Raw genomic sequence first — 27,053 nt, forward strand, 5'->3', positions numbered from 1 at the left:
GCCGATATGCCGGCTCACCACGGGTTCCTCGCCTCTTACCGTCCCGGTTTGCCTCGAATTGAAGTGCATACACGGAGGAGGCTCAGTGCAGGGACGTGCTCACATCATTGATGCCCAGATACCGTCTACGATGAATCGGTAAATAAATAGACTGGTGAACCACTAACTCCAGTTAGTCTATAAGAACTGATCCGGGAGCAGTGGTTGGTGGAGTAAACAGTAAGAGTACTCAGGTAAAAGTGTTGTTACTATATAATTACAAAGGCTCAAGTAGAAGTTATAAGTACTTGAGTAAAAACGTATCTCATGAAAAAACTACTTAAGTGAGTAACTCCAATATAGTGTATTCTGTTCAAACAGGATATAAAGAGATGATAACTATTTAAAGTGCACATTTGAGTTTTGAAATTATTAAAATACATCCTGTTAAGCATCAAGAACAAAACCCTCAGTGAATCCCCAGAGGAAAGATGTGGCCTGCATTCTGTGTGCAACCTCTCAGTTTCTGAAACAAATAAATTGTTCACCTAATTAATGCAAGTCCAGAAGATGCAGACAGCGTATTTTTAAATGTAACACAGCTTGTATTTTTAACAAGCAACCTTCTACAAGTTCCTCTGTAACAGAGGAAACAGGTAGAAAGTCACTGGAAAACAAGATGGCCACTCCACCACTGTTGCTGCTCTTATGGCTGAAGAACACCGACCCCATCCTGCTCCTTCCTCCACGCAGCTTTGTGTTTCCTGGAGAAAGACAACATTTAACATCCTGATCCAGGCTGAACAGAGCAGCTCTCTTTACATCTCCTCTGGCACCATTTATATTTAAAGAGCCCAGCTTTATGTCACACATGTTGCGGATTAGGCTACCACAGTGGAGGATAACACAGTGTTGACGCCCGAGGCAAGATTTCACATTTTTAATTAGTTAATGAAATATGTTCTTACCACTTCCTTGTCACTCATGCTCCTCTATGGAACTCAGTGTGTCACTTCATCCCCCGCACCCCACCACTTAGCTGCATTCAGCTTTGTTATGGTTCAGCATGGAAGGAATCCAAGGTGTGTCTAAGACAAAAGAGACTTTTTCCCGTAAGATGAGTCTTAGCTCATCAAAATGATTATTCAGAAACACACCGAGCCACGGCAGCAGGATCCCACAAGATGTCACCCACAAGTGAAAGAGCTCCTGCAGTGTCCCCCATTCACGACAGTTACTGCAGAGTGAAAGAACATGCCGCCTGTGGCTCCTCAACCCATCTCATGACGACTCTGACAGAGTTAAGGAACAGTTTTAGATCTGGGAAGAAATATTCTACTCTAACCAGTCTTGTGCCTTTAGTGTTTTTTTAGTTGTTCACTGTTTGATTGGATTTCTGGGCTTCTTCTTTTGGTGGCAAGTTTGAAAAAATCTTCCTCAATCCTGTAATCGTCTTCGTCAGAGCACTGACTCTGCCACTCTAGTGGCCGAGTGATTATCTCTGACCTCCTTCTCCTGATGGTTGTCCTCACTGTTCTCCTCCTGTGAACCATGTCGTGTCGCTCTCTGGCACAGTTGGAACAGAGGCCTCAGCATCATCCCGGCAGGCGGGGCCCCAGGTGCAGAAGCAGCAGAGCCACCATCCACCTGCACATTGGAGATAAGGACCTTTTTGACAACACGGGTGTGAAACGACCCTGAATCACAACTCCATTTTCCAGTAGCTGGTTAGCCACAGACTCATTCAACCCTGCTGCTCTAAGGAACGATACAGGAAGTCGTTCCTCCCAACCGCAATAAGACTGTACAACGCATCTACCTCTGTCAGAGCCACCATCACACAACTGCACTAAATATACCTGTCTCAATTCATCACTTTATACAATAATATTGTCTTTTGCACACTCTGTTTACATATTCTTACACTCATAGTATATTATATTATCTATTATTATACCCGTACTATATATCATATATTATATCATACTCTTTATACTCTTTATATATTCTTTGTTATTATTATTATATTTTACTATTATTATTATTATATATACTGTGACATTTTGCATCACCCTCCGTCTTTCTTCTTTGCCTTTGGGTCTATGCCAACAGTGATCATCAGCCTACTGTGTAATATATATTAAGTCTGTGCTCCTCTCTCTGCTGTCTCAGAACTGGTTTCACACCTGTTCAGAACAGCTCAGGTGTAATCTGCTCTGTTCCTCTCTGGTTTTGTTCCTGTTGGTTCTCCAGTTTTCAACGTGTTAAGATTTGTTTTTGCCTGCCTGCCAGCTTATCCACCAACTGACTGTAAGCATACTTATTTTGATTTCATTTTTTTTTTTCTAATTTCTGCATTTGAGTTTTATATAGGCAGACATGATGAACTCTGGTCAGTTTTAAGCGAAGGAATAATTTGCAAGTTGTTGTGTTAATTATTTTTGCTTAGGGTGAATTTGTAGCCTCCTGTATTTTTATGTGTGTTTTTCTTTGTGACACTTGAGAACAGTTTTGAGTAAAGACCTTACAGAGTGAAGACACATTGGCAAAGTGGAGACATTTAGTCCAGTCCTTACTTTTTCAAAAGGTCTGTTTGAAGAAGTTTCTTAATGTAGGGGTAGGTTAGGTTCAGCAATGAATGTGTAATGTTAAAGATGTGAGTGTGTGTGTGTAATATACATAATCAATCACCCCATGTGATAGTAAGGCTACTCACAGCTCAACATGTAGTCGTCTATAGTAGTATCATGACATAAATACACTTGAGATGCTCCCAGCTTACTGACTGACTGATTTGGCTGTGGTCGATTTATTCAAATTGTCAGTTGTTGGTCTGTGGCTCTCAGAAGCTCAGTCAGTTCTCTCCTGTTTGCCTCGGCTTGCTCCTCACAGCAGTGATATTCAAAATGTCTCATTTGTCCAGAATAAGGACAATATTGACCCTACATGGGAATTATCATCTGAATCTGAAGCTGCTCGTAGCTTTACAGAGTTTTATAGAAGTTTCAGTTCCTCGTTAAGCTTTTGCCTCAACTTTACTGTTTGATTCACAATCAGCACTTGCATCAAATTTTCAAAAAATTGCAGGCAGCTGTTATAAATGCGCCCCTCCTGCTCAGAACCAGACTAACAGCCTCAGTGACCAGCTGGTTGACATTGAAGAAATATTTCATTACTCCCAGGATCCTATAGAGACTTAAAAGAGTGGGATGATGGCAACTGTAAATTAACCATGTATATGGAACACAGTAAACTTAAATTATCTATTTTTTATAACAGACTTTTCTTCCATTCTTCAACTCCGTCAGACATTTTCAATTTAATTGCAAGTAAGAAAAAAATGTGTTGATAAGAAATCTGTTTTTTCTCTGCAGAGATTTAAAGATGATAAAAATCCGCACCAAAACATTGTTGCTGGGGGTTTCTCTGGGTCTGTTGGTCCTCTTTCTCAGTACATATTTTACTGAGAAAAGAGACATTTGGATCCCCAAAACTGTGAGAGAGGGGAGCAGTGAAATAAACACATCCACCACGAAGATCCCCTACGTATACTCCTTCCCAAAATGCCAACTAAATGCATCTGCTGGAAATGTCGAAGGCTTCAGCTCTCTTCCAGGTCATATACAAGACTTTCTCTACCATAAACACTGTCGGCATTTTCCCATGCTGCTGGACATTCCTGACAAATGCGGTGGAGCTGATGAATCTGCAGAGGTCTTTCTCCTCCTGGTCATTAAAAGCATCGCTGCTAACTTTGACCGTCGAGAGGTACTGCGCAAAACCTGGGCTAAAGAGAGGCTGCACAATGGAGTGCAGATCCGGAGGCTCTTCATCTCAGGAGTGACAGGTTCTGGTTTTGAAAGAGAGAGACAGAACAAACTTCTTGAACTGGAACAAAATGAGAACAATGACATTCTTCAATGGGACTTTAAAGACACGTTCTACAACCTCACCTTAAAGCAGGTGCTCTTCCTAGAATGGATGGAAAGAAACTGTCCGAAAGCTAGCTTCTTGCTAAATGGTGATGATGACGTTTTTGTCAACACAGACAACATGGTTGAGTATCTCCAAGGCCTCAGGGACAATGATGGAAGCAAGCACCTCTTTACCGGACATTTGATACAGTACGTGGGGCCCATTAGATCCCAAGGGAGCAAGTACTATGTCCCAGTACAAGTGCAGGAGTCAGACTCTTATCCCCCTTATTGTGGTGGTGGAGGCTTCCTCCTGTCGGGCTATTCAGCTATGGTCATATACAACATGTCCAAGTCCGTCCCTTTTATTCCTATTGATGATGTTTACATGGGGATGTGTATGGCCAAAGCAGGATTAGGTCCAGTTCACCATATGGGTGTAAGGACAGCAGGAATGTACATTCCCTCGCATAAACTAGATGAATTCGATCCCTGCTATTATAAAGAGATTTTACTGGTGCACAGATTCCTCCCAGCAGACATGTATCTTATGTGGCAAAGAATAAATGACCCCAATCTAAAATGTGAATTGGCAAAGAGCTCATTTTAGTAGCATTAAGCTCACTGGTGGGTTCAATACCTTGTGATCAATTATGACACAGCCTCTAATGTCACTGGTAGAGGTTTAAACTAAACCAGACAACAACAAAAAACATACCCATACCCTGACAGTGACACAGAGTATTTACCTGAGAGAATTATTGTCCATAATATAAAATAACGCTGAAACATCGTAGCCTTTGCAAAGTGAAGTTGATTCAGTTTCTACTTCTTTTGTATAAACTCTAAACAAAAATAAAATTGTGGTGCCCTCAATTGGCCAATTTAAAATAGTTTTACACACATGTTTCAATATTGTTATGCAACATATCTTACAAGTTTTGTTATGTCATAAGGGTTTTTTCTCAAAATGCCGTGAACTGGCAGAACCCAAAGAACGAACCTACTCGAGGAAAACTCCTTAAAACCATTCAAACATAAAGCTTAACACACCCCTGGATGGCATTTATCCAAACCTTAATAAACACAGCCAGTCAGGTGACTAAAAACATTTCATATAGAAGGTAATTCCCATCATGTTTGTAGGTTGGCCCACACTGACTGTGAAAAGCAGGGAAGATAAAGGACAGGTCTCATCAGCCAAACAAATATAGACCTACAGTCCACCACTGCAATGCCCTGAGTGTAAGGCCTTTTAAAAAATGTTATCGTGTAATTTTTTTCTGTAGACGCAATTTAATCACATCTCTGAACAAGGAAAGTGGGATCTGACACAGAATTTGTTGAAGATCACAGATTGTACCATTTTATCAGTGGGTGGCCCTTTAATGATGATTGCGTCTGGGTGTGTGTGTTTGTGTGCTTCGGTACACAAACACACTGTTTGTGTGTTTGTTATTATACAATTTTGGGGGGGGACTAAGAAATAAGTAGCACTTAAATGGCACTTAATTATAGCACTTTGTAGTTTTGCACTATTTTTGAAGATATTGTACTTTCTTGATTCTTGTTGTTCTGGGTTTGTACCCTTGAATGCACTTATTGTAAGTTGCTTTGGATAAGAGTGTCAGCTGAATGAAATGTAATGTGATGGCCCACTGTATTGAAGCTGTCCCTTAGAACGCCGCCATGTCAAAAGTTTGCCAATATGTCTTTGTATTAAGACAATGATGGTAGAGGGGTTTGTTTGTTTATTAAAAAGGGAACAGGAAGTTTGTGAATCCTTGCAAAAAGTGTGTTTAATTAATTAAAGAGAAGAATGCACATGAATCAATACATGCATACTGTGATGTAACATAAACTTCCATCAGCTATCAACAAAACAGCACGAGCAGATGTCAGTTAAAGTCTTTTATACATACAGTGCGTTAGAATTTAGCTAGCTAGCATTTAATCACCAATAGCATTGAAAATGAAATGTTAATATACACATGAAAAGTTCAGCTTCACTTACATAAATCTAACATCATTTTATGCCACAGCAATAAAGTGTATAAAACTATAGTTTATTGTGATCTACTGCAGCTAACTGCAGGGCAACAAGTTCATTTTGAGAGAGGAACATTTTAGAGGAGCATCAAAGCAGTAAGTTGTTGTTCAGGTGGACTGTCTGTTTAAATGTAATATGTATTAATTCTGATGTATAATCAATCAAACTAAAATTATAAATGTTGCCCCACTGCTCATTTTTGAAAGTATTGAGGCTTATAAATATAAATCCAATGATTTTGAAAATAATGTTGTAACAACTTTGTGATTTAACGAGAAGAAAGTCGTACCTGAGAAGAAATTCATAAACCAAAATACAGTTATAACGTCATATGAAAAAGTATTATAAAAGAATCAAGGGGCAAGAGAAAAAACATTTCTTGAAATAACCAGTTATTGAAACTAGAACTTGTGATGTTACGACTTTATTCTCGAAATATATTATGAAAGTTCAAGAGTGGACATTTTATTTTCTTCGAGCTGTCGTACTTGTAACCCAGGATGAATATTTGATCTGAGGAAACTTCATCCAACAAAGCAAACAAGTGAGTCAGAAACAGAAACAGTGAGGAGAGCTGACCACACTCCAGAAGACAATGAAAAACTGGAGGGTCACTCCGGTCTTCTAGTCTGTTCTGGTTCAGAAGTTTCACTAATAGATATTACATAGTTTTACCCGTCATGGTGCTCAGCGTGTTACAAGAGGCACTCTTTAACTTTAACAAAAAACCTTCACATTTAAAAAAGACGGGACGAATGTTTACATCAGGAAGAGGATCACTGGTGTCCGGCTGAATGAGTCCATCACAGTGAGCAGTGGTCAACTGAAGCTCAGGGTGAGTCAGCTGCTGTTTCCAGGCTCTCAGCAGGAGGCCGACCACCCTGACTGACCTGATCCCCAAACGTGAGGCCAGACCTGCAGCGTTGTCCAGGTATGGGCCACACAACTCCACCACACGGCCCAGTGTGAGGACTTTGGCCTGGCACAGTTTCTGAGGTAGGCCTGGTTCTGCATCACACCGGAGCCGAGTCCCGTGAACCACTGGCTCTTATAGGAGCCAGAGCAGAGAGTCACAGTTCTTCAGTCTCTCTTTATGGAGCAATTCCACATTTTGAGCAGTCTCTTGAAAAAAACCTGGAAGGTTGTCCAACTTTACATCCATGAGAAACAACGACTCAGCCAGGCCGTGCCCACCACATCCCTCTGGTTTGGCACGGGCTGCTGGTCTCCAAGGTCCAGTCAGTGCCGACCACTAGGCACCCACAATAACAAGCCCCACGGAATAACAACATGTAATGCATTGCAGGGCGAAGGGGTTCTGTACCACTGGGCACCCATAATAAGATAAAAGATAATACACTTATAAAATCCCTGCAGGACTGGTTTAGATGCAGTCATTCAAAAATAAGGTATTCCACTAAATAGAGTAAATCTTTACAATTCAAATATATAACTTAAATTAATGCATGAAATGAGTTGAATACGTCACAAACACAAATATTTGCAATCCTTCCTGGGCCCATTTCAAAGTAAAAGCACTACAGCGTTTTCTGCTGTTTTTAACCAGGTTTTGATTCAGGTGTGTAAGATGCACGGTTATATAGCATATAATGGCAAATAGTTGAATATACAGCTCTAGATTTATTTAAGGAAATACAAAGACGAACCACACAAGCAGGAGCAGTTGACAGTTGAACCTCCATGTAGGAAAATCCTGGCACAAAGAGATTTTACATGTGACCTCACTATTACCCTGACAAAAAGTGAATTCCAGCTTGTTTCACTAACTTTTTTGAAGGAACTTTTGAAGGAACTCGAAAGGCTGAGAATGAACTTTCATGCTTGATTAAAACTTGTTTTGTTTCGTTTCTGATTATCGTGAAGTTGTAAATCCGGGTGGGGTGCGGTGAAGTGTGTGTCAGGATCAGTTCAAATCTTTAAAGGTTTCGCAGCGACCGGTTTGACCAGGTTCTCACAAAGAAGACTGTGTTCACCATCTGTTGATTCAATGAGCAACTGACTGGCTACTGAACCAGGGTCAAATACTGACACCTTATTTAATTGCATCTAAAAGGAGGGGGGGGAGGGGTATTAACTCCAGAGTCACGCATTCGGATGAGGTCATTATTGTGAACATGCACAGACAGAGTGATGGCTGATGAGCCAGCAGAGACTCATCATCCTAATTAGACAGACCATGTATAGAAATGGATGACATGACAGATCCCAGAACTGAAGACAAATGATCTGGATTGCCCCCTGGTGGCTGGCTCCAGTATGGGGGTTCTTCTTTGTTGTGGATGGGACAAAGTAAAAGTCAATTTGATTTTTTTTCACAAGGATGGTGTAACTCTATGTTGTTCACATCACACTGATGTAGGTTATTGTTCATGTTTCTGATTAGTTGTGTTTAATGCTTTATAAACAGGGTGAAACATCCTGAGTGACACATGGGACTGACTCGTGATTGGTCAATTGCTCAATACTGCGCAGCTCCACCCCCCAATCACTCCAAGATGGCCTCGATCACAGCCAGGATATATTTTGGCTTCATTTCTGGACAGTGGCAGGAACTGGAGAAGCGTCGTTCATCTTTATATACATTTGAAATTTGAGACGGACATGGTTTAACCCCGCCAACAAAGCCCTTTTCGGAACCAATGTCATCATCTGCACTGTCAATGCAACAAAGGTCCTGAGCCGATGACAATCTCAGTAACGGGTTTAAAATTACATTTCTGTTGTCTGCTATTTGCAGCACATTTCTGTATTTGTTTGTGTCGTCGAATAGATTTTCCTTTTGATACTGTTTTGTCTATTTTATTGTGTTTTCTTGATCCGCAGTATGTTGAGCACCTTGAGCCAACGTCGTAAAGGGAATTGAGAAGGACCAGAAAGGCCTCTAGGCTGTGGGGTAAATTAAATAAACACATTAAATTCTACTTAGTGTTTGAAAAAGCAAATCAATGCATTTAAAATGAAACGAATCTGCATGAAGCCTTAACAGTTTCATGTAGCCAACAAAATATGTGAGTGTCAATGATTATTGATGAGGTGTTTTCTCTGATTTGGTCCTTACATAAAGTCAAGGGAACTTCTAACCTATGTTAGAGAAGTGATTTAATTATTAACATTCAATGAAATTTCTCATGAACTCATATTCCACGAGGTGTTATATAAAATATGTTCAAGGTCTAAAGGAGACAGGAAAAGGGAGGGAGGGCTTCTGTAGTGGGGGAGTCTGGTGGCAGTTATGTAACAGACGGTCAAAAGGTTTATCATGGATAATAAATGTTTATCATGGTTACCAGCGGTGCCTGTGACCCTCCTTGATGGGTGAGGACAAGACTTTATCCCAGTAAATTCCACAGACACACCTTTCTACGGTGGCACTGAGAGCTCAACACACTGCAACTCAAGAAAACAAATGCAAACGGACAAAACACAAGCAAAGGAAGAAAACGTTTTCATCCATTTGACAACACAACACAACACACTATAGAAATGTGCTACAATTCCGGAAACAGTTGCAGTGCGATGAGCTCTCAGAGCCACCGTACTTTTCAGTGTTTCACATTCATGTAAATGTAACAACCATACATTAACTATCATGCCCCAGCTGATCCCTCCAATGTAAAGAGTCAAATGAGAAACCCACAACTGGGAAATATCAAAATAATCGGAATAATGATTATAAGTATTCAACAGAGTTCCGTAAAAATAAAGGAATAAATCAAACCATAGGAACGCCTGAAGAACCGTTTTCACTCGACTGAGCTTCCTGAGAAGTTGCAGCCTAGTTGAGGTTCAGAAGACATTAAAATGCATTTAGGTTGTGGCACCCAGAGAACATAACATTCTGCATGCTCCTCACCGTGTTTGTCTTTTCCTAACCTGATTCCAATATAAACTTTGAGAGATTTCATATTTTCACCATAACTCCTACATGGTCAGTGTTGAATTTATTTTGAATGCAACGTATAATTCATTTTCTGTGGCATGATTCGATTTAATGGAATACGCCATTAAACATCACTTTTAGCATGATTTAATTTACTTAGGGATAGCAACTTTTTTCTAACTAGTTTGCTGTAACTGCGGCCGTATTGCTCATAGAGACTGGGTCCTTTATATCATTACTCTGGAAATATATAGAGATTAAAAGCATAAAGAGAATATTTGATTTTGTAAGATTAGAAACATATCACACATGACCCTGTTTGTCATGAGTTACACCCAAACAACAATCAATGCAATATGTACTTCTGTTTTGGCAAGAATCTGGCTCTGGCATAACATATGTTGCAAATCGTTCACAAAGGCAGCATAAAAACAGGTTGTACAAAATCAACAATGTGTATAAATACAAGTTCCGTGTGAGATTCTCAGTAAAAGTGATAAAGATAAATAAATACACTTTATCAGAGTTATCGCAAAAATAGGTTGTGCAAACAATTCCTCAGAATTGTGTTGTTTGCGTTTTTTTCCACGGGTGCGCAGTTGGCCTATAGCGTTGTTTTGTTCCCAGCAGTCAGACTTATCGCCCAGTCACACCCCCACATATACTGTATATATACTGGTGTACGTGTTCCTCTACTGGCCACTCAACCTTCAGGTTCACTTTCTCTGCTTCCACATCTTCTCGTCTCTCAGGTATTTTGCGTTTATAATCTGATTCTACATTTTTCTCGCACTGTGAGATCATGTTTGTTATGATTTGGAACTATATACAAACAAAATTGAGTTTGGTTCAATCCCAACTCATCTGGTGGGTCTCGGGGGTCTTGGCACATTTTGTTCTGCAAAATATTTTAATACAATCAATACATATGTCTAAAAAGCATTTTTTGTAAATTACAGGACAACTGTACATCCTCAGCCATGGGAAACGCCCCCAGCAACAACCCCATTAACAGCAACAACCCCAGCAGCAGCAACTGCAACAACAGCAGCACCAACAGCAGCAACAAGATCCTCTCAAACAGCAACTCAAGCCAAAACTCAGTCAACATTGGAGGCAATGTGCAGCTGTACCGGACCCTGAGCCGTGCAAACCCATCGGGGAATATGTTGGTGTCTCCGCTGAGCATCAGTTCAGCTCTGGCTATGGTCTACCTGGGAGCCAGAGGAGACACAGCTGATCAAATGGCCCAGGTACATCACACCATGTCTCTGTTACCTGTCATTCAGAGAGTCAGAGCTGTGGGACCAGTTGGTTATGATGGAGCAGACTGAACAGTGTTTCTAAACCATCTGTTCTTCTGACTCTAGATGAATCCCTGACACAAGGTCCAGTATGTGCTGCTCTCTGAGAGCAGGACATTGATCTGACTGTTTAGTTCATTAAACCAGTTTGCTTTCGGAACAGAAGAACAAGTTTTACAGTTTCTTATTTGTTCTTGTTTCATCTTATCTTTTGACCTCAGTGTTAAAAATGTGCATCTCACTCTAAACAGATTCTGCATGTGAATATGTAGAATTTGCAGGTGAGAGATGACTTCCAGTAAATGTTCTGAGGAACTGACTCTGAGATTAGCTTCCTCACCTACAGACCCTGGACTCTTAGGTGAAATCTGAAAGCATTTAAATGTCATGTGTTAATCCAAACTGCCACACAGGCCTTGTCATTCCAACCTGGTGAAGCCGTCCACGCCGAATTCAAGAAGCTGATCGAAGACATCAACTCACCATCGAAATCATACATTCTGAAAACAGCCAATCGTCTGTATGGGGAGAAAACCGCAAAGTTCTTTCCTGTGAGTTTTCATTTTTCACTTATCATAGCAGCAATTGATACTTAAATTATTTTCTTTTAAAGCTTCCTTGAAAGTATAACATGATATCTGTTCTCTGCAGCAATACCTAGAAGACAAGCATGAGTACTACAAGGCTGACCTGAAGTCTGTGGATTTCATCGAGGCATTGGAGGCGAGCAGAAAGGAGATCAACACCTGGGTCGAGCAGCAGACAGAAAGTACGACTTTACACCTGAATTTAATGTAAAAGGGAATAAATCTTTCTATATTGTTCTGGTTTTCTGTTACATTTCAGATAAAATAAAAGATCTCCTGAGGCCGGGGACAGTCTCTGAAGGTACGAGGCTGGTTCTGGTCAATGCCATCTACTTGAAGGCAGACTGGATGTATCCCTTTGATAAAGCAGAAACCAAAGAGATGCCCTTTAAAGTCAGCCCGGTAAAAAAATCATAATTTAGCAATATGTGTATTGTGTGTACTTTAATTTATGGTTATCACATTCTATGTTCCTTGGCTCCTCAAACTAGTATAGATCGGAATTTCACTTAAACATACAATGGGATTTGTTAGAAACTTGATCCAAACTGTTCAGCTGATTGTGCTTCTGTATGTCAGACTGAGAGCAAACCAGTCCAGATGATGTTCCAGAAGAAGAATCTGAACTACATGAACATCCCTGACTACGGTCTGCAGATCCTGGAGCTGCCGTTTGTGGAGGAGGAGCTTAGCATGTTCATCCTGTTGCCTGAACAGTCCACAGACGGCTCCCACCCTCTGCTGAAGGTACACACAGATTGTTTTTTCCATATTGAGAAGCTCAGATAAAAGCTGCTGCTCACTCCCTGTCGAGCACCTGACAGCAGACAGACAAAGATGGAGACCAGCTGGTGAAGGAAGTTGAACATCTATGCACTAAAAAGCCAGATATTTCCCTCAGGAGTTGGTAGAGACCAAACTGGTAAAACTACTACATGTGTAGAATATTCATCTTACAACTGACCAGCCTGTGCAATGTTATTTGTCTTTAACAGACACTGTGTTTACTAAACAACTGAAGTTTAGCTAAAAGGAGGCAACAGCAACTCAGTCGATGACTGTTGTTTTAGGGGGTGGAACATACAACAAGATGGAGAATATCCCTTGTAGGTTCTACAAGATGCTACAGATGTTTCAGACTTTTAATCACAAGACACCCTCTTCTTAGTTTTTTAGACTTGATCGAATGTATTTGCTCTGTTCCAGCTGGAGAAGGAGCTGACGCTGGAGAGGCTGAATGAATGGACCGACAGGGAAAACATGTTAGTCCACTCAGACATCCACGTTCACCTGCCAAAGTTCAAGCTGGAGGAGGACTACCAGCTGAAGGAGCCTCTGTCTGAGCTGGGCATGACGGACGTGTTCTCCCCATCACAGGCCGACCTGTCTGGAATGAACGGTAGAAGAGATCTCTTCCTGTCTGAGATGGTACACAAGGCCTTCATGGAGGTGAACGAGGACGGCATAGAGGCGGCTGCGGCCACAGGAGCTGTGGTCTGTGCTGGTAGCTGTGGGTCAGAGAAGGAGGGACACTTCACAGCAGACCACCCCTTCCTCTTCTTCATCTGGCACAATAAAACCAAGTCCATCCTCTTCCTTGGCATGTTCTCATCTCCTCAGTAGACAGAACCAGGAGAGGAAGATATTCAAATAAAAGCTTAATCCTTTAAATCTGGGCTTTATTTTCTGTGTTTTTGTCTGTTTTTGCGCTGAAGTTATAAATGAAGATATTAATTAATGAAGAATATTTTTGATGAAACAATGATTTGTGTGTTAATTTTGGAAAGTTGTATTCATGCAGTTTATAGCAGAATTAAAAACTGAAAAGCAATAGTATAAATTGCACTAATGCCCACTTCAGGAAAAGGTAAAAAATATAAAAACATTTTTAATTAATTAGAAGATAGTTTGCGTTAGAGCGAGGCGGTAACACCGTCTTTTAAAATGGTTCCTTCCATCCCGAGCAGTGACGGCTCAGATGTTCACCCCTACTGATGCCCCACATCTTGGGAACCCCCCCAGCCCCTCCGATGCTAACCCCACACTGACAACAACTCAGCAAACTCGACAGACGAGTGTAACTGTATAACTAATGTACTTTTCCATTTGGCCCAGAACAAAGCAGGACTTTTATTTTAGTCCTCAGCAGATTGAGTTGCATTTTGTTTTGCATCGAAATTCTACTACCAACCTTCAATGAGGCCTGCCTGGAGCAGACCAACGTGGTCTCATGAAATGGTTCGTAAGATATCTTACGAAAAGTTATGTACACATTTTCGGAGAGAATCCTACGAAATGCAGAGCGCTACAAATGCGCTATCTACAAATTTTCGTAGACACTCCTATGAAATGCTCATAACGACAAGTGGCCTGCGCAGACCTCTGCAGCGCTTTGATCAAGCAAGATGGCGGAGATTGCTGTATGCTTTTTGAAAAAAACGCTATAATTTAGCAATGTTTCTTAATAAAATGTATTTTGATGATATTTATGTCGAGATATGTGTGTTTCGGTCTAATATTTTCATTCATGGTTAAAAAAAAATCCACTAATATGTTTTCTAAACCCTATTTTCACAACCTTAATCTCACCTCCTGTTGACCTTTATATGTGCAACTGGGTGCTGGGCTTGATTCCTCCTTCTCTAGAAAGTGACGCAAGACGGAAGATGTTTCCTGTTTATCAAATTGTACAATAACCTTCCTTTTAAATCACTCGTTGTTGTACTCTGAAGCTTTGTTGCAGAGTGTTTAACCCTTTGCAGAGCAAATAATTAAAACTCAAAGAACTCCGGTTTGAGAAACTCATTATTTCACATCTTCTACTTCGGGTTTGAGAAGGCAAATAAATGCATTTAAAATACAAAATTCAGTTTGAAACCTTAACAGTTTCTTGTAGCCAACAAAATATGTGTGTGTCATTGATTATTGACGAGGTGTTTTCTCGGATTTGTCCCTAGCATGAGATCAGGGTACTTCTAACGTATATAAGAGAGAGGTTAGGACGAGACATTATCTCAGTTAATCCCACAGACACAACTTTCTACGGTGGCCCTGAGAGCTCAACACACTGCAACTCAAGAAAACACAAGCAAACGGACAACACACAAGAAAAGTAAGAAAACATCTTCATCAATTTGACAACACAACAAATACAGCTAAAAGTGATGGTGACAGGAGCCCAAAAAACATCCAAACGTCCCATATTTCGGCTCCACAATATGGACGAAACATTGTCTGGAGAAAAGGAAGAATGTGAATGCTAAGTGGTGTAATTACTCACAAACAAGGGCCTGCTTGTTAGAGCTGTTTATCCAGTTTAACAGGAAAAACGTCATGTCTCTGACTCAACCATTGAGGAGTCATGATGCTCTAACGGACAACATGATATTTGAAATCTTATATGGCCCAGTGGCTCTCAGAGGGTTAACAGGTGACATCTACAGTAATAAAGTTTATTATTTAATAAAATAAACAAAAAACTTTTATAGTTTAGCAAATTTTCTAATATCACTGACACTCAAAGACTTTAACAACTCCAAACTGCGGCATTAACAGCAACACGACGTGTGCATCACCTAATGTGTCCTCTGGAAACACTTCTGTTGTCGTTTTCTGTATTTGCAGCCTGTTTCTGGAATTTCAGCACGTTTCTGTAATGTGTTGTGTTGTGTTGTCAAATTGATGAGGATTTTTTCATACTTTGCTTGTGTTTTGTCCGTTTGCATGTGTTTTATTAAGTTGCAGTGCGTTGAGCTCTCAGGGCCACAGTACCTTTCAGTGTTTCACAAAACGAACCTCATCCCTGCTCTGCATCAAGTTCACACACACAAGATTTCAATGTAAATGTAACTACCAAACATTAACAAGCATGCCCCAGCTGTTACCTCCAGTGTAAAGAGAGAGACCCAGAGAACATCACATTCTGCAAGTTCCTCACTGTGTTTGTCTGATCCTAATCTGATTCCATGATAATCTTTGAAAGCATTAAACATTTTTATATTTTCACCATAACTCCCGCAATCAGTGCTGACTTCATTTTGAATGCAACATGAACCTTTGTCAGATGGAGGCATTGCATGGATTCATTTCTAAATAATTAGTTTATTTTTGCATGATTTTAATTTATTGTAAAGGCATAATTTAAATTACTTAGGGATCAAAAATATTTTCGAACTAGTTTGCTGTAACTGCGGCCGTATTACTCACAGAGGCTGGGTCATTTATTTCATTACTCTGGAAATTTTGTAAGATTTGATTTTGTAAGATCAGAAACATATCACACATGCCCTTGTTTGTCATGAGTTACACACAAACAACAAGCAAAGCATTCTGTACTTCTGTTTTGGCAAAAATCCGGCTCCTTACCGAAATCTCCGCTTTCGTTGTTCACATTTTAAAGGCACACGATAAATAGTAAGATATTAAGAATAATAATAATAATTTATAGAGCACTTTTCATAACATATGTTGCTAAGTGCTTCAAAAAAGGCATCATAAAAACAGGTTGTAAAACATCAACAACGTGTATAAATACAAATTCTGTGTAAGATTCTCAGTAAAAGTGATAAAGAATAATTAATCAACTTTATCAGAGTCATTGCACAAAGATATTGTGCAACATTTCCTCAGAATTGTGTCGGTTTAGTGTTTTTCACTGGTGCGCAGTTGGCAAAACAATGTTTTGTCCCCAGCAGTCAGACTTGTTGCCCAGTCACACCCACAAATATACTGTATATATACTGGTGAACGTGTTCCTCTACCGACCACTCAACCTCCAGGTTCACATTCTCTGCTTCCACATCTTCTCATCTCTCAGGTATTTTGTGTTTATAATTCTGATTTGACATGTTTATAGTTTTTTTCCATAACGCACTGTGAGAGAATTTTTGTTATGATTTGGCTCCATAAACAAATAAAATTGAGTTTGGTTCAATCCCAACTCATCTGGTGGGTCTCGGGGGTCTAGGCACATTTTGTTCCGCACATTTTTTTACTATAATCAAGCAGCAAACAGGTGCATTTCTGTTCAGATTTGAACAGAAATTACATGTTCATTACAGGACAACTGTACATCCTCAGCCATGGGCAACGAGGGCAGCCACAACCGCAACATCGGCGGCATCTACATTGGCAACGTATACCACAGATCAGTCCAAAGCTCAATCGACATCTCAGGCGATGTGCAGCTGTTCCGGACTCTGAGCCGTGTAAACCAATCAGGGAATATGTTTGTGTCTCCGCTGAGCATCAGTTCAGCTCTGGCTATGGTCTACCTGGGAGCCAGAGGAGACACAGCTGCTCAAATTGCAGAGGTACATCACAACAAATTTTACAGTTTCTTATTTGTATCTTATTTTCATCTTAACTTATGACAACAGTGTTAAAAATGTGCATCTCACTCTAAACAGATTCTGTGTGTGAATATGTAGAATTTGCAGGTGAGAGATTGCCGCCTTCTGATTCTACATTTTACAGATATTTTACAAGTGGGCTGGCAGGAAAACTTCCAGAAAATGTTCTGAGGAATTGACTTTGAGTTTAGCTTCCTCACCTATAGACCCTGGGTTAGGGTTAGGGTTAGGGTTAACAGATTCTGCGTTTGAATAATCATTTAAATATCATGTGTCAATCCAAACTGCCACACAGGCCCTGTCATTCCAACCTGGTGAAGCCGTCCACGCCGAATTCAAGAAGCTGATCGAAGACATAAACTCACCATCGAAATCATACATTCTGAAAACAGCCAATCGTCTGTATGGGGAGAAAACCGAAAAGTTCCTCACTGTGAGTTTAAATTTTTCACTTTTCACAGCAGAAATTGATACTTAAATAGATTTTTTATTTTTTACTTCCTTGAAAGTATAAGATGATATCTGCTCTCTGCAGCGATTCCTGGAAGAGACGCGTCAGTACTACCAGGCCGACCTGAAGACTGTGGATTTCATCGAGGCCTTGGAGGCGAGCAGAAAGGAGATCAACACCTGGGTCGAGCAGCAGACAGACAGTACGACTTTACACCTGAATTCAATGAAAAAGGGAATAAATCTTTCTACATTGTTCTGAATTCTAAGGTTTTCTGTTACATTTCAGATAAAATAAAAGATCTCCTGAAGACAGTCTCTGATGGTACGAAGCTGGTCCTGGTCAATGCCATCTACTTTAAGGGAAATTGGATGAACCGCTTTGATAAAGACCTGACCAAAGAGATGCCTTTTAAAGTCAGCCAGGTAAAAAAATCGTTCATCACAATTTAGCATGTTGTGTATTGTGTGTACTTTAATTCATTGTTTCTACAGTCTATGTCCCTTAGCTCCTCAAACTAGAGTAGATAGTAACTTAATCACAGTGGAATTATTAGCTAGATAGACATTTTAATAGTTGATTGTGTTTCTGTGTGTCAGACTGAGAGCAAACCAGTCCAGATGATGTTCCAGAAGAAGAATCTGCCCTACAATCTCATCGGTGATCTGCAGATCCTGGAGCTGCCATATGAGAAGGAAGAGCTCAGCATGTTCATCCTGTTGCCTAAACAGTCCACAGACGGCTCCGAACCTCTGCTGAAGGTACACAGTGTAAAAACTATATTTATTTTTAATATTGAGAAGCTCAGATAAAAGCTGCTGCTCACTCACTGTCGAGCACCTGACAGCAGACAGACAAAGATGGAGACCAGCTGGTGGAGGAAGTTGAACATCTATGCACTAAAAAGCCAGATATTTCCCTCAGGAGTTGGTAGAGACCAAACTGGTAAAACTACTACATGTGTATAATATTCATCTTACAACTGACCAGCCTGTGCAATGTTATTTGTCTTTAAACCTTGTTAGAGGCGGGTCAGATTAGACTAAAACGCCTCTCTGAGGAATACCCAAAGTTAATTGAAAGCTGTTCTTGAGCCATTTGGAGAACATGCATGGTCTTGGTCTCTTTTGAAGGGTAACATTCTGAACTCGCTTATTGGTCAAACAACCCATCTGACAGACACCCGCGGGCCAATGCAGCACAACAGGACACTGTGTTTACTAAACAACTGAAGTTTAGCTAAAAGGAGGCAACAGCACCTCAATCGATGAATGTTTTTTTAGTTGGTGGAATAAACAACGAGATGGAGAATATCCCTTGTACTGCACTTATTAATGCCTACCACCAGTTGATGTTATCAGATGTTAGTGACCACCAGCAGATGTTCGGGACATAACTTCTGATGTTTCCTTTAGCGTCATCAGATGTTTCAGCCTTTTAATCACAATACACCCTCTTCTTAGTTTTTAGAGATGTGATAAAATGTATTTGCTCTGTTCCAGCTGGAGATGGAGCTGACGCTGGAGAGGCTGAATGAATGGACCGACAGGAAAAACATGTTAGTCCACTCAGACATCCACGTTCACCTGCCAAAGTTCAAGCTGGAGGAAGAGTACCAGCTGAAGGAGCCTCTGTCCGAGCTGGGCATGATGGACGTGTTCTCCCCGTCACAGGCCGACCTGTCTGGAATGAACGGTAGAAGAGATCTCTTCCTGTCTGAGATGGTACACAAGGCCTTCATGGAGGTGAACGAGGAGGGCACGGAGGCCGGGGCGGCCACGACCGTGGTCACTGTTGGTAGCTGTGGGCCGAGTGTGCATAAGGAACTGCTGTTCACAGCAGACCACCCCTTCCTCTTCTTCATCAGGCACAATAACACCAAGTCCATCCTCTTCCTCGGCAGGTTCTCGTCTCCTCAGTAGACAGAACCAGGAGAGGAAGATATTCACATAAAGGCTTAATCCTTTAAATGTGGGCTTTATTTTCTTGGATTTATTCTAATTAGCTTGGTTTTTTCTTCTGTTTTTGCACTGAAATAAAAGAGGAAGATATTAATTAATAAAAAATAGTTTTGATCCAACAATAATTTGTGTGTTGATTTTGGAAAGACAATTTCTGGAGTTTGTGTTTCACATGTGAAGAAGCAGCAGGAGATCGTCCGGGTCAGAATCGTTCACAACGTGAGAAGCTGTCCAATATTGAATATGGTTAAAATGGTTCTAATAAGTGAGATATAAATGTGCAGTATATTTCCTACTGTGACAGAATTACATAACATATAAACCAAAGAAAGAATAATGATGATGTCAACCAGCATCGTTTGTAATCATAATGTATTCATGCAGTTTACAGCAGAATTAAAAACTGGAAAGCAATAGTATAAATTGCACTAAAGTTCACTTCAGGAAAAGTGGTGGTTGGATGGTTCCTTCCATCACGAGCAATGGCGGCTCCAACAGGCAGATTCCTCTCAGGTCGACCTATCCCAGGATTCATTGCTGTTTTTCACAGAGATAATGGTGGCGGATAAAGACCAGAACATCTGACGCTGACACTTTCAACTCACATGTTAAGAAACCAATGGACCAGAAGTGGGCCAGATTGTTACTGAGCCCGGGACATTCTGCTCTGAGCGTCATATACAATGCACACGGAGAAAGACCATCCCACTAGCAGGCCTGCTTGAAGGTTGGTAGAGCTTGGAGCAGACTGCTAAAACCTTCCAAAAGGCAGCGAAGTGAGAGCCAGCATAAGAACTCCAGCAAAAGAGCTGCATCTCACAGCAGGTCCACAAACACAGGAGCCACAACTCAGCAAGACGACTTCACTGGACTTCAAACAGCGCATCAACCTTTTCCCACTTTTCATGGATAAAACACAACTGGGCTTGATAATCAAACTAGGCTGGTGCAGGACACACAGAGCAATGAGCGACCATGTACGGCTCCCGGGGAGCAGATCTTGGGGGAGTAAGGTGCCTTGCTCAGGGGCACTAGACAGGGTAGGGAGAATCCTCTTGGATTTTTTGGCAGATCAATCCAGGTTCGTCTTTTTGTTGTTTCTCCGTGGAGTCGAACCAGAGACGAACCAGAGACCTTCTCTGCCCATTGTCGAAGTTTACATACACTTATTTATATAGTAAGTACACCTTTAGTCATTTGTGTTTGTATACTTTATTATCGTGATCATTAATGTTGTTTTTATTAATGATGCATATGTGAATTTCGCCAACCTCAACACTGTCATGAACTCCTTATCCTACTGCCTCACTTCAAATGCACTAATATTGGCAAAATCAATCAAATGCAGGTAAATTACGTTTGATAATTGAACATGTTTGAAGAAAAAAAGCCTCCATCATGGCTCTCCATAGTAGATTTTAATTTTTTACAAAAAGCTTGGCAGGTCATTCGCTCAGTGACAGCCTAAGATTGGTTCTGATCCCCCTTCATTGTCCTGTATGACAATGAAGGGGAAAAAGGTTTGCGGAAGAAGAGAAAAAGGTTTGCGGATATTTCAAGCTTATTACACAAATAAATTATTCGGCTTGTTAACAAATTGTCATAAACTTTAATTGACTGAATTTATAAAGTAATTGGGCTTATTAAAAATGAAAACTGTGTGTATTCTGAAGGACAACTGCCAGGTCAGGAGTTAGTTTGGCTCCACCTAGTGTTTAAACTAAGAAGTGCAATACAGTGGGACAAAAGGGGAGCGGTGTGGGCTAGTGGTTAGAGTGCTGGTTCTCCAACCAGAAGGTTGCCGGTTCTAACCCCACTCTCTCCCATATGCATGCCAAAGTGTCCTAGGCAAGATACTGAACCCCTAAATGGCCCCTCATGAATGTTGAGTTGTGAGTCGCTTTGGACAAAAGCGTCAGCCAAATGACATGTAATACCTGTAATACCTAATAATGTAATACAAAGTCTATTATATTTTTAGACTTTGATGTGGGCCAATTAAAAATGGATGGCGGGCCGCAGTTGGCCCGCGGGCCGAAGTTTGGAAACCCTGATCTAAATGCTGATTTTGGTTATAGTTTTTAATTTATTTGTTAATCAGAGTTCCAAATTTGTTTTTAGTACTTCCATGAGACTTTATCATTAAGTTGGTTATCTTTTCCCTTCCTTTGAAGGGTGGTGCCCCGAGGTAACTTTAATGGTGTCACATTTATTTTTTTAATTGCACAACACCGTCCATGCAGACAGTCAGTTCTCGTAGTTTCAGCTGCAGCTCTGCAGACACCCTCAAGTGTTATTTAATACCGCCCTCTGTCTCATGCGAGAACTTTTCCTTCACTCTTTATTCCGTGTACCTGTCGCTCTGAATCTGATGCTCATAATAGCGACATTTGTGTGCGATCATGTGCACCCCCGCTACTGCCATATATAGAAAAGAAGCTGAAACAAACTGCCTGAATCCATCCATTTATTTGAAGAGACACCAAGAGACAGATGCTAACTAAGAGACAAACAAAGTAAAAACATAACCTCCTTCGTGGAGGTAAAAAAAGAAGCAATTTAAGCAATAAATAGGCCTGTTTGAAACCGTAAATAAATATTGTAGCCACCAAAATGTGTGAGTGTCATTGATTATTGATGAGGTGTTTTTTTTCTTAGATTTGATCCTTTCATGAAATCAGGGAACTTCTAACTTATTTAAGAGAAGTGTTTTAATTATTAACATTCAAAGAAATCAAAAAATTCTGTCTCATGAACTCATATTGTGACTCAGGTTCCACGAGGTGTTATATAAGATGTGTTCAAGGCGTGAGGGAGACAGGAAAGGGGAGGGAGGGCTTCAGAAGAGCAGGAGTCTGGGGACAGTTATGTAACAGACGGTCCAAAGGTTTATCATGTTTGCCAGTCGTTACACAGTGACCCTCCTTGATGGGTGAGGGCAAGACTTTATCTCAGTTAATCCCACAGACACACCTTTCAGTGTTTGACAAGAGGGAACCTCATTCCTGCTCTGCAACAAGTTCACTGACATCTAAGATTTCACTGTAAATGTAACTACCATAGATTGACTATCAAAGGGAATATTTTATGTTGTAAGATTAGAAACATATCACACATGCCCTTGTTTGTCATGAGTTACACACATACAACTTTCATAGCATTCTGTACTTTGGTTTTGGCAAGAATCCGGCTCCATACAGGAATCTCCTGTTGCGTTGTTGTCATTTGAAAGGCAAACTATATAAATTGTAATATTAGTAGTAATAACAATCGTTATTTATAGCGCACTTTTCAAAACACACGTTGCAAAGTGCTTCACAAATGCAGCATAACAAACGACCGGTTGTATAAATACAATAAAATTCCGTGTAAGATTCTCAGTTATATAGATAAATAAATACACATTATGAAAGGATGTGCGAACATTTCCTCACAATTTTGTCGTTTGCGTTTTTTTCCCCCCACTGGTGCGCAGTTGGGACTATAATGGTGTTTTGTTCCCAGCAGTCAGTGACTTATCGCCCAGTCACGCGTCACACCCACACACATATATATATACTGGTGTACGTGTTCCTCTCCTGACGGCTCAACCTCCAGGTTCACGTCCTCTGCTTCCACGTCTTCTCTTCTCTCAGGTATTTTGCGTCTGTAATTATTATTATGTATTATATTATCTGGTTGTACGTGTCGGGGGGGGGGGGGGTCCTCCATCACGCGCTGTGAGAGAAAGATCAGCAGATGTATATTCGCGTGGGGACTTTCAAACACCGCCTCGTGTTCCGTGTCAAATTCTGGTTAAAGCTCACGTGGAGTTCCCGGTTCACATCAACTAAACGCTGCGTCATTTCGAGCCTGAAGAGAAGCTGTGGCACAAGTTAGACCCGGAAGTTACATGATGTTCGACAAATGCGGAAAGAAAACTGTGTGTGTGTGTGTGTCTGTGGGTGTGGTTGTGTGTGTGGGATTTCATTTCATGAGACGCTACAACTGTATGAAGAATTAAATGAAGCCGTTGTTTACACCCACTGTTTATTAATAGCATCACTTCGTCATCAATACTGTTACTTTCTGTCCAGGGTATCATCATCAAAGTGCTATGAGAGAATGTTAATTATGATCTGACGCCATATACAATAAAACATTTAGTTTAGTTGAATCACAACCAAGCTGCTGGGTCTCAGGGGTCTTGGCACTTTTTGGTCCACAACATTTTTTAACATAATCAAGCACCAATCAGGTGCATTTCTGTTAAAATATATAAATCTAAAAATTGTTTTTGGTCATTACAGGACAACTGTACATCCTCAGCCATGGCCGCCATCAGCAGCTCAAACACAGCCTTTGCCTTGGAGCTGTTCCGGACTCTGAGCCATGCAAACCCATCGGGGAATGTGTTTGTGTCTCCGCTGAGCATCAGTTCAGCTCTGGCTATGGTCTACCTGGGAGCCCGAGGAGACACAGCTGCTCAAATGGCCCAGGTACATCACACCATGTCTCTTTTACCTGTCATTCAGAGAGTCAGAGCTGTGGGACCAGTTGGTTATGATGGATCAAACTGAACAGTGTTTCTAAACCATCTGTTCTTCTGACTCTAGATCAGGGGTGTTCAAACTAAGGCCCGCGGGCCATCTGCGGCCCGCCATCCATTTTAAATTGGCCAGCCTCAAAAAGGGTTTGTACCCTTGAATGCATTGATTGTAAATCGCTTTGGATTAAAGCGTCAGCTAAATGAATTGTAACGTAATGGACTATGGCCCACTGTATTGTACTCCTCAGTTTAGACACTGGGTGGCGCCCATCTCATCCCTGACCTGCTAGCTGTCCCTGAGAAGGCCGCCACGCTCCCCGCCCTGAACGATTCAATTGAGGCACACTGTCAACAGTCCGCTCCAGGGCAGGGGGGCGTGGTGGCATGAGTGGCCCAGACCTTTGAATTTTTTTCGGTATGTGGCCCTCGGGATAAAAAGTTTGGACACCCCTGCTCTAGATGAATCCCCTTACACAAGGTCCAGTATGTGCTGCTCTCTGACAGCAGGACATTGATCTGACAGTTCAGTTCAGTTCATTAAACCAGTTTGCTTTCAGAACAGAAGAACAAATCTTACAGTTTCTAACTTGTATCTTGTTTTCGTCTCATCTATTAATGAGTTCAGTGTTAAAAATGTGCAGATTTTAACCTGCAGCATCTCACCCGGGTTTCCGTGTCATCATGTGTCAATCCAAACTTCCACACAGGCCCTGTCATTCAGCTCTGGTGAAGCCGTCCACGCCGACTTCGAGACGCTAATCGCAGACATCAACTCACCATCGGCGTCATACATTCTGAAAACAGCCAATCGTCTGTATGGGGAGAAAACCGAAAAGTTTCTCCCTGTGAGTTTTTAACTTTACAGTTATCTTTGCAGAAATTGATACTTCTTAAAAGCTTCCTTGAAAGTATAAGATGATATCTGCTCTCTGCAGCGATTCCTGGAAGCCACATGTAAGTACTACCAGGCCGACCTGAAGACTGTGGATTTCATTGGGGCTGCGGAGGCGAGCAGAAAGGAGATCAACACCTGGGTCGAGCAGCAGACAGAAAGTACGACTTTACACCTGAATTGAATGAAAACGGGAATAAATCTTTCTACATTGTTCTGAATTCTCAGGTTTTCTGTTACATTTCAGATAAAATAAAAGATCTCCTGAAGCAGGGGACAGTCACTGCAATGTCAAGGCTGGCTCTGGTCAATGCCATCTACTTTAAGGGAAACTGGATGAACCGCTTTGATGAAGCAAACACCAAAGAGATGCCCTTTAAATTCAACAAGGTAAAAAAATTGATAATCACAGTTAAGCATGTTGTGTGTACTTTCATTTATGGTTATAACGGTCTATGTTACTTAGCTCCTCAAACTAGAGTAGATAGTAACTTAATCACAATGGAATTATGAGCTAGATATACATTTTAATAGTTGTTTGTGTTTCTGTGTGTCAGACTGAGAGCAAACCAGTCCAGATGATGTTCCAGATGAAGAAGCTGCCCTACAACTACATCCCTGACCACGCTCTGCAGATCCTGGAGCTGCCGTATGTGGAGGAGGAGCTCAGCATGTTCATCCTGTTGCCTGAACAGTCCACAGACGGCTCCGACCCTCTGCTGAAGGTACACAGAGTCAAAACAATATTTTGATATTTTAGCTAAAAGGAGGCAACAGCAACTCAGTCGATTCATGTTTTTTTAGTTGGTGGAATATACAACAAGATGGAGAATATCCCTTGTACTTCACTTATTAATGCCTACCATCAGTTGGTGTTATCGGATGTTAGTGACCACCAGCAGATGTTAGGGACATAACTTCTGTTGTGTCATCACATGTTTCAGCCTTTTAATCACAAGACTCCTCTTAGTTTTTAGAGATGTGATAAAAAATGTATTTGCTCTGTTCCAGCTGGAGAAGGAGCTGACGCTGGAGAGGCTGAATGAATGGACCGACAGGGAAAACATGGACGTCCAGTCAGAGATCCTCGTTCACCTGCCAAAGTTCAAGCTGGAGGAGGACTACCAGCTGAAGGAGCCTCTGTCCGAGCTGGGCATGACGGACGTGTTCTGCGCGTCGAAGGCCGACCTGTCTGGCATGACCGGTGAAGGAGGACTCTTCCTGTCTACGGTGGTACACAAGGCCTTCGTGGAGGTGAACGAGGAGGGCACAGAGGCGGCGGCGGCCACAGCAGGCATGATAAGTTTCTGTATGTTGAGGGAGGAACACTTCACAGCAGACCACCCCTTCCTCTTCTTCATCAGGCACAATAAAACCAAGTCCATCCTCTTCCTCGGCAGGTTCTCGTCTCCTCAGTAGACAGAACCAGGAAAGGAAGATATTCAAATAAAAGCTTAATCCTTTAATTCTTGGCTTCACTTTCTTGGATTTATTCTCACGACTTGACAATTTCTTGAGTTTGTGTTTGACATGTGAAGAAGCAGCAGGAGATCGTCGGGGTCATATATTTTCATATATGATTAAAATGGTTCTAATAAGTAAGAGATTAATATGCAGTATATTTCCTGCTGTGACAGAATTACCTAAGATATAAACCAAAGAAAGAATAATGAGGACGAAGTGTACCAACTTAGTTTGTAATCCAGAAAGTATTCATGCAGTGTATAGCAGAATTAAAAACTGAAAAGCAATAGTATAAATTGCACTAAAATTGAATTAAAGTAGTAAAATGCAAAGATCTGCTCGACTTCAAACTGCCAAAACAAAAAGCTGATAAAATTAAAATGTAAGAGTATAAAAACATATTAACCATATCAAATCAGCGATAAATAAAATCAAATGACATAGAACCGCCTCGCCTGATTCACTGACACTACCTCAGTGTCACCGGGCGGTGGCGGTAGTGAGACCGGCTCAGACTTCTAGCCTCAGCTCAGCCACATGTGAAATGTGTGGTTCAGCTCTTTCCACGAGAGAGAAGGCTGTTGTGCCTTAAAAACAAGCGATAGGGAAAAAGCTATCAAGTAATAGGCTACATTTGAATAATTCCAATGGAAAATAAGGGATTAATTCAT

At 41.1% G+C, this 27,053-nt stretch overlaps 4 protein-coding genes across 4 annotated transcripts; all 4 read left to right on the forward strand.

The window, feature by feature from the left end:
* Positions 1 to 2,128: 2,128 nt before the first annotated feature.
* Positions 2,129 to 5,686, forward strand: LOC133960303 (N-acetyllactosaminide beta-1,3-N-acetylglucosaminyltransferase 3-like). The gene is made up of 2 exons (XM_062394804.1): positions 2,129 to 2,289; positions 3,354 to 5,686. The coding sequence occupies exon 2, from the start codon at positions 3,364 to 3,366 to the stop codon at positions 4,501 to 4,503; it is 1,140 nt and encodes a 379-aa protein (XP_062250788.1). The 5' UTR covers positions 2,129 to 2,289; positions 3,354 to 3,363; the 3' UTR covers positions 4,504 to 5,686.
* Positions 5,687 to 10,461: 4,775 nt separating this feature from the next.
* LOC133960863 (leukocyte elastase inhibitor-like) lies at positions 10,462 to 13,406 on the forward strand. The gene is made up of 6 exons (XM_062395708.1): positions 10,462 to 11,097; positions 11,562 to 11,699; positions 11,800 to 11,917; positions 11,995 to 12,137; positions 12,315 to 12,482; positions 12,942 to 13,406. The coding sequence occupies exons 1-6, from the start codon at positions 10,825 to 10,827 to the stop codon at positions 13,356 to 13,358; spliced, it is 1,257 nt and encodes a 418-aa protein (XP_062251692.1). The 5' UTR covers positions 10,462 to 10,824; the 3' UTR covers positions 13,359 to 13,406.
* Positions 13,407 to 16,445: 3,039 nt separating this feature from the next.
* LOC133960865 (leukocyte elastase inhibitor-like) lies at positions 16,446 to 19,623 on the forward strand. Its single transcript, XM_062395710.1, has 7 exons — positions 16,446 to 16,551; positions 16,796 to 17,047; positions 17,382 to 17,519; positions 17,622 to 17,739; positions 17,826 to 17,962; positions 18,137 to 18,298; positions 19,040 to 19,623. The coding sequence occupies exons 2-7, from the start codon at positions 16,817 to 16,819 to the stop codon at positions 19,457 to 19,459; spliced, it is 1,206 nt and encodes a 401-aa protein (XP_062251694.1). The 5' UTR covers positions 16,446 to 16,551; positions 16,796 to 16,816; the 3' UTR covers positions 19,460 to 19,623.
* A 3,357-nt stretch (positions 19,624 to 22,980) lies between these two features.
* On the forward strand, positions 22,981 to 26,384 carry LOC133960864 (leukocyte elastase inhibitor-like). The gene is made up of 7 exons (XM_062395709.1): positions 22,981 to 23,133; positions 23,788 to 23,976; positions 24,734 to 24,871; positions 24,962 to 25,079; positions 25,166 to 25,308; positions 25,476 to 25,643; positions 25,930 to 26,384. The coding sequence occupies exons 2-7, from the start codon at positions 23,809 to 23,811 to the stop codon at positions 26,335 to 26,337; spliced, it is 1,143 nt and encodes a 380-aa protein (XP_062251693.1). The 5' UTR covers positions 22,981 to 23,133; positions 23,788 to 23,808; the 3' UTR covers positions 26,338 to 26,384.
* Positions 26,385 to 27,053: the final 669 nt, after the last annotated feature.

This window comes from Platichthys flesus, chromosome 9 (assembly GCF_949316205.1).
Source record: "Platichthys flesus chromosome 9, fPlaFle2.1, whole genome shotgun sequence".
NCBI lineage: Eukaryota > Metazoa > Chordata > Actinopteri > Pleuronectiformes > Pleuronectidae > Platichthys > Platichthys flesus.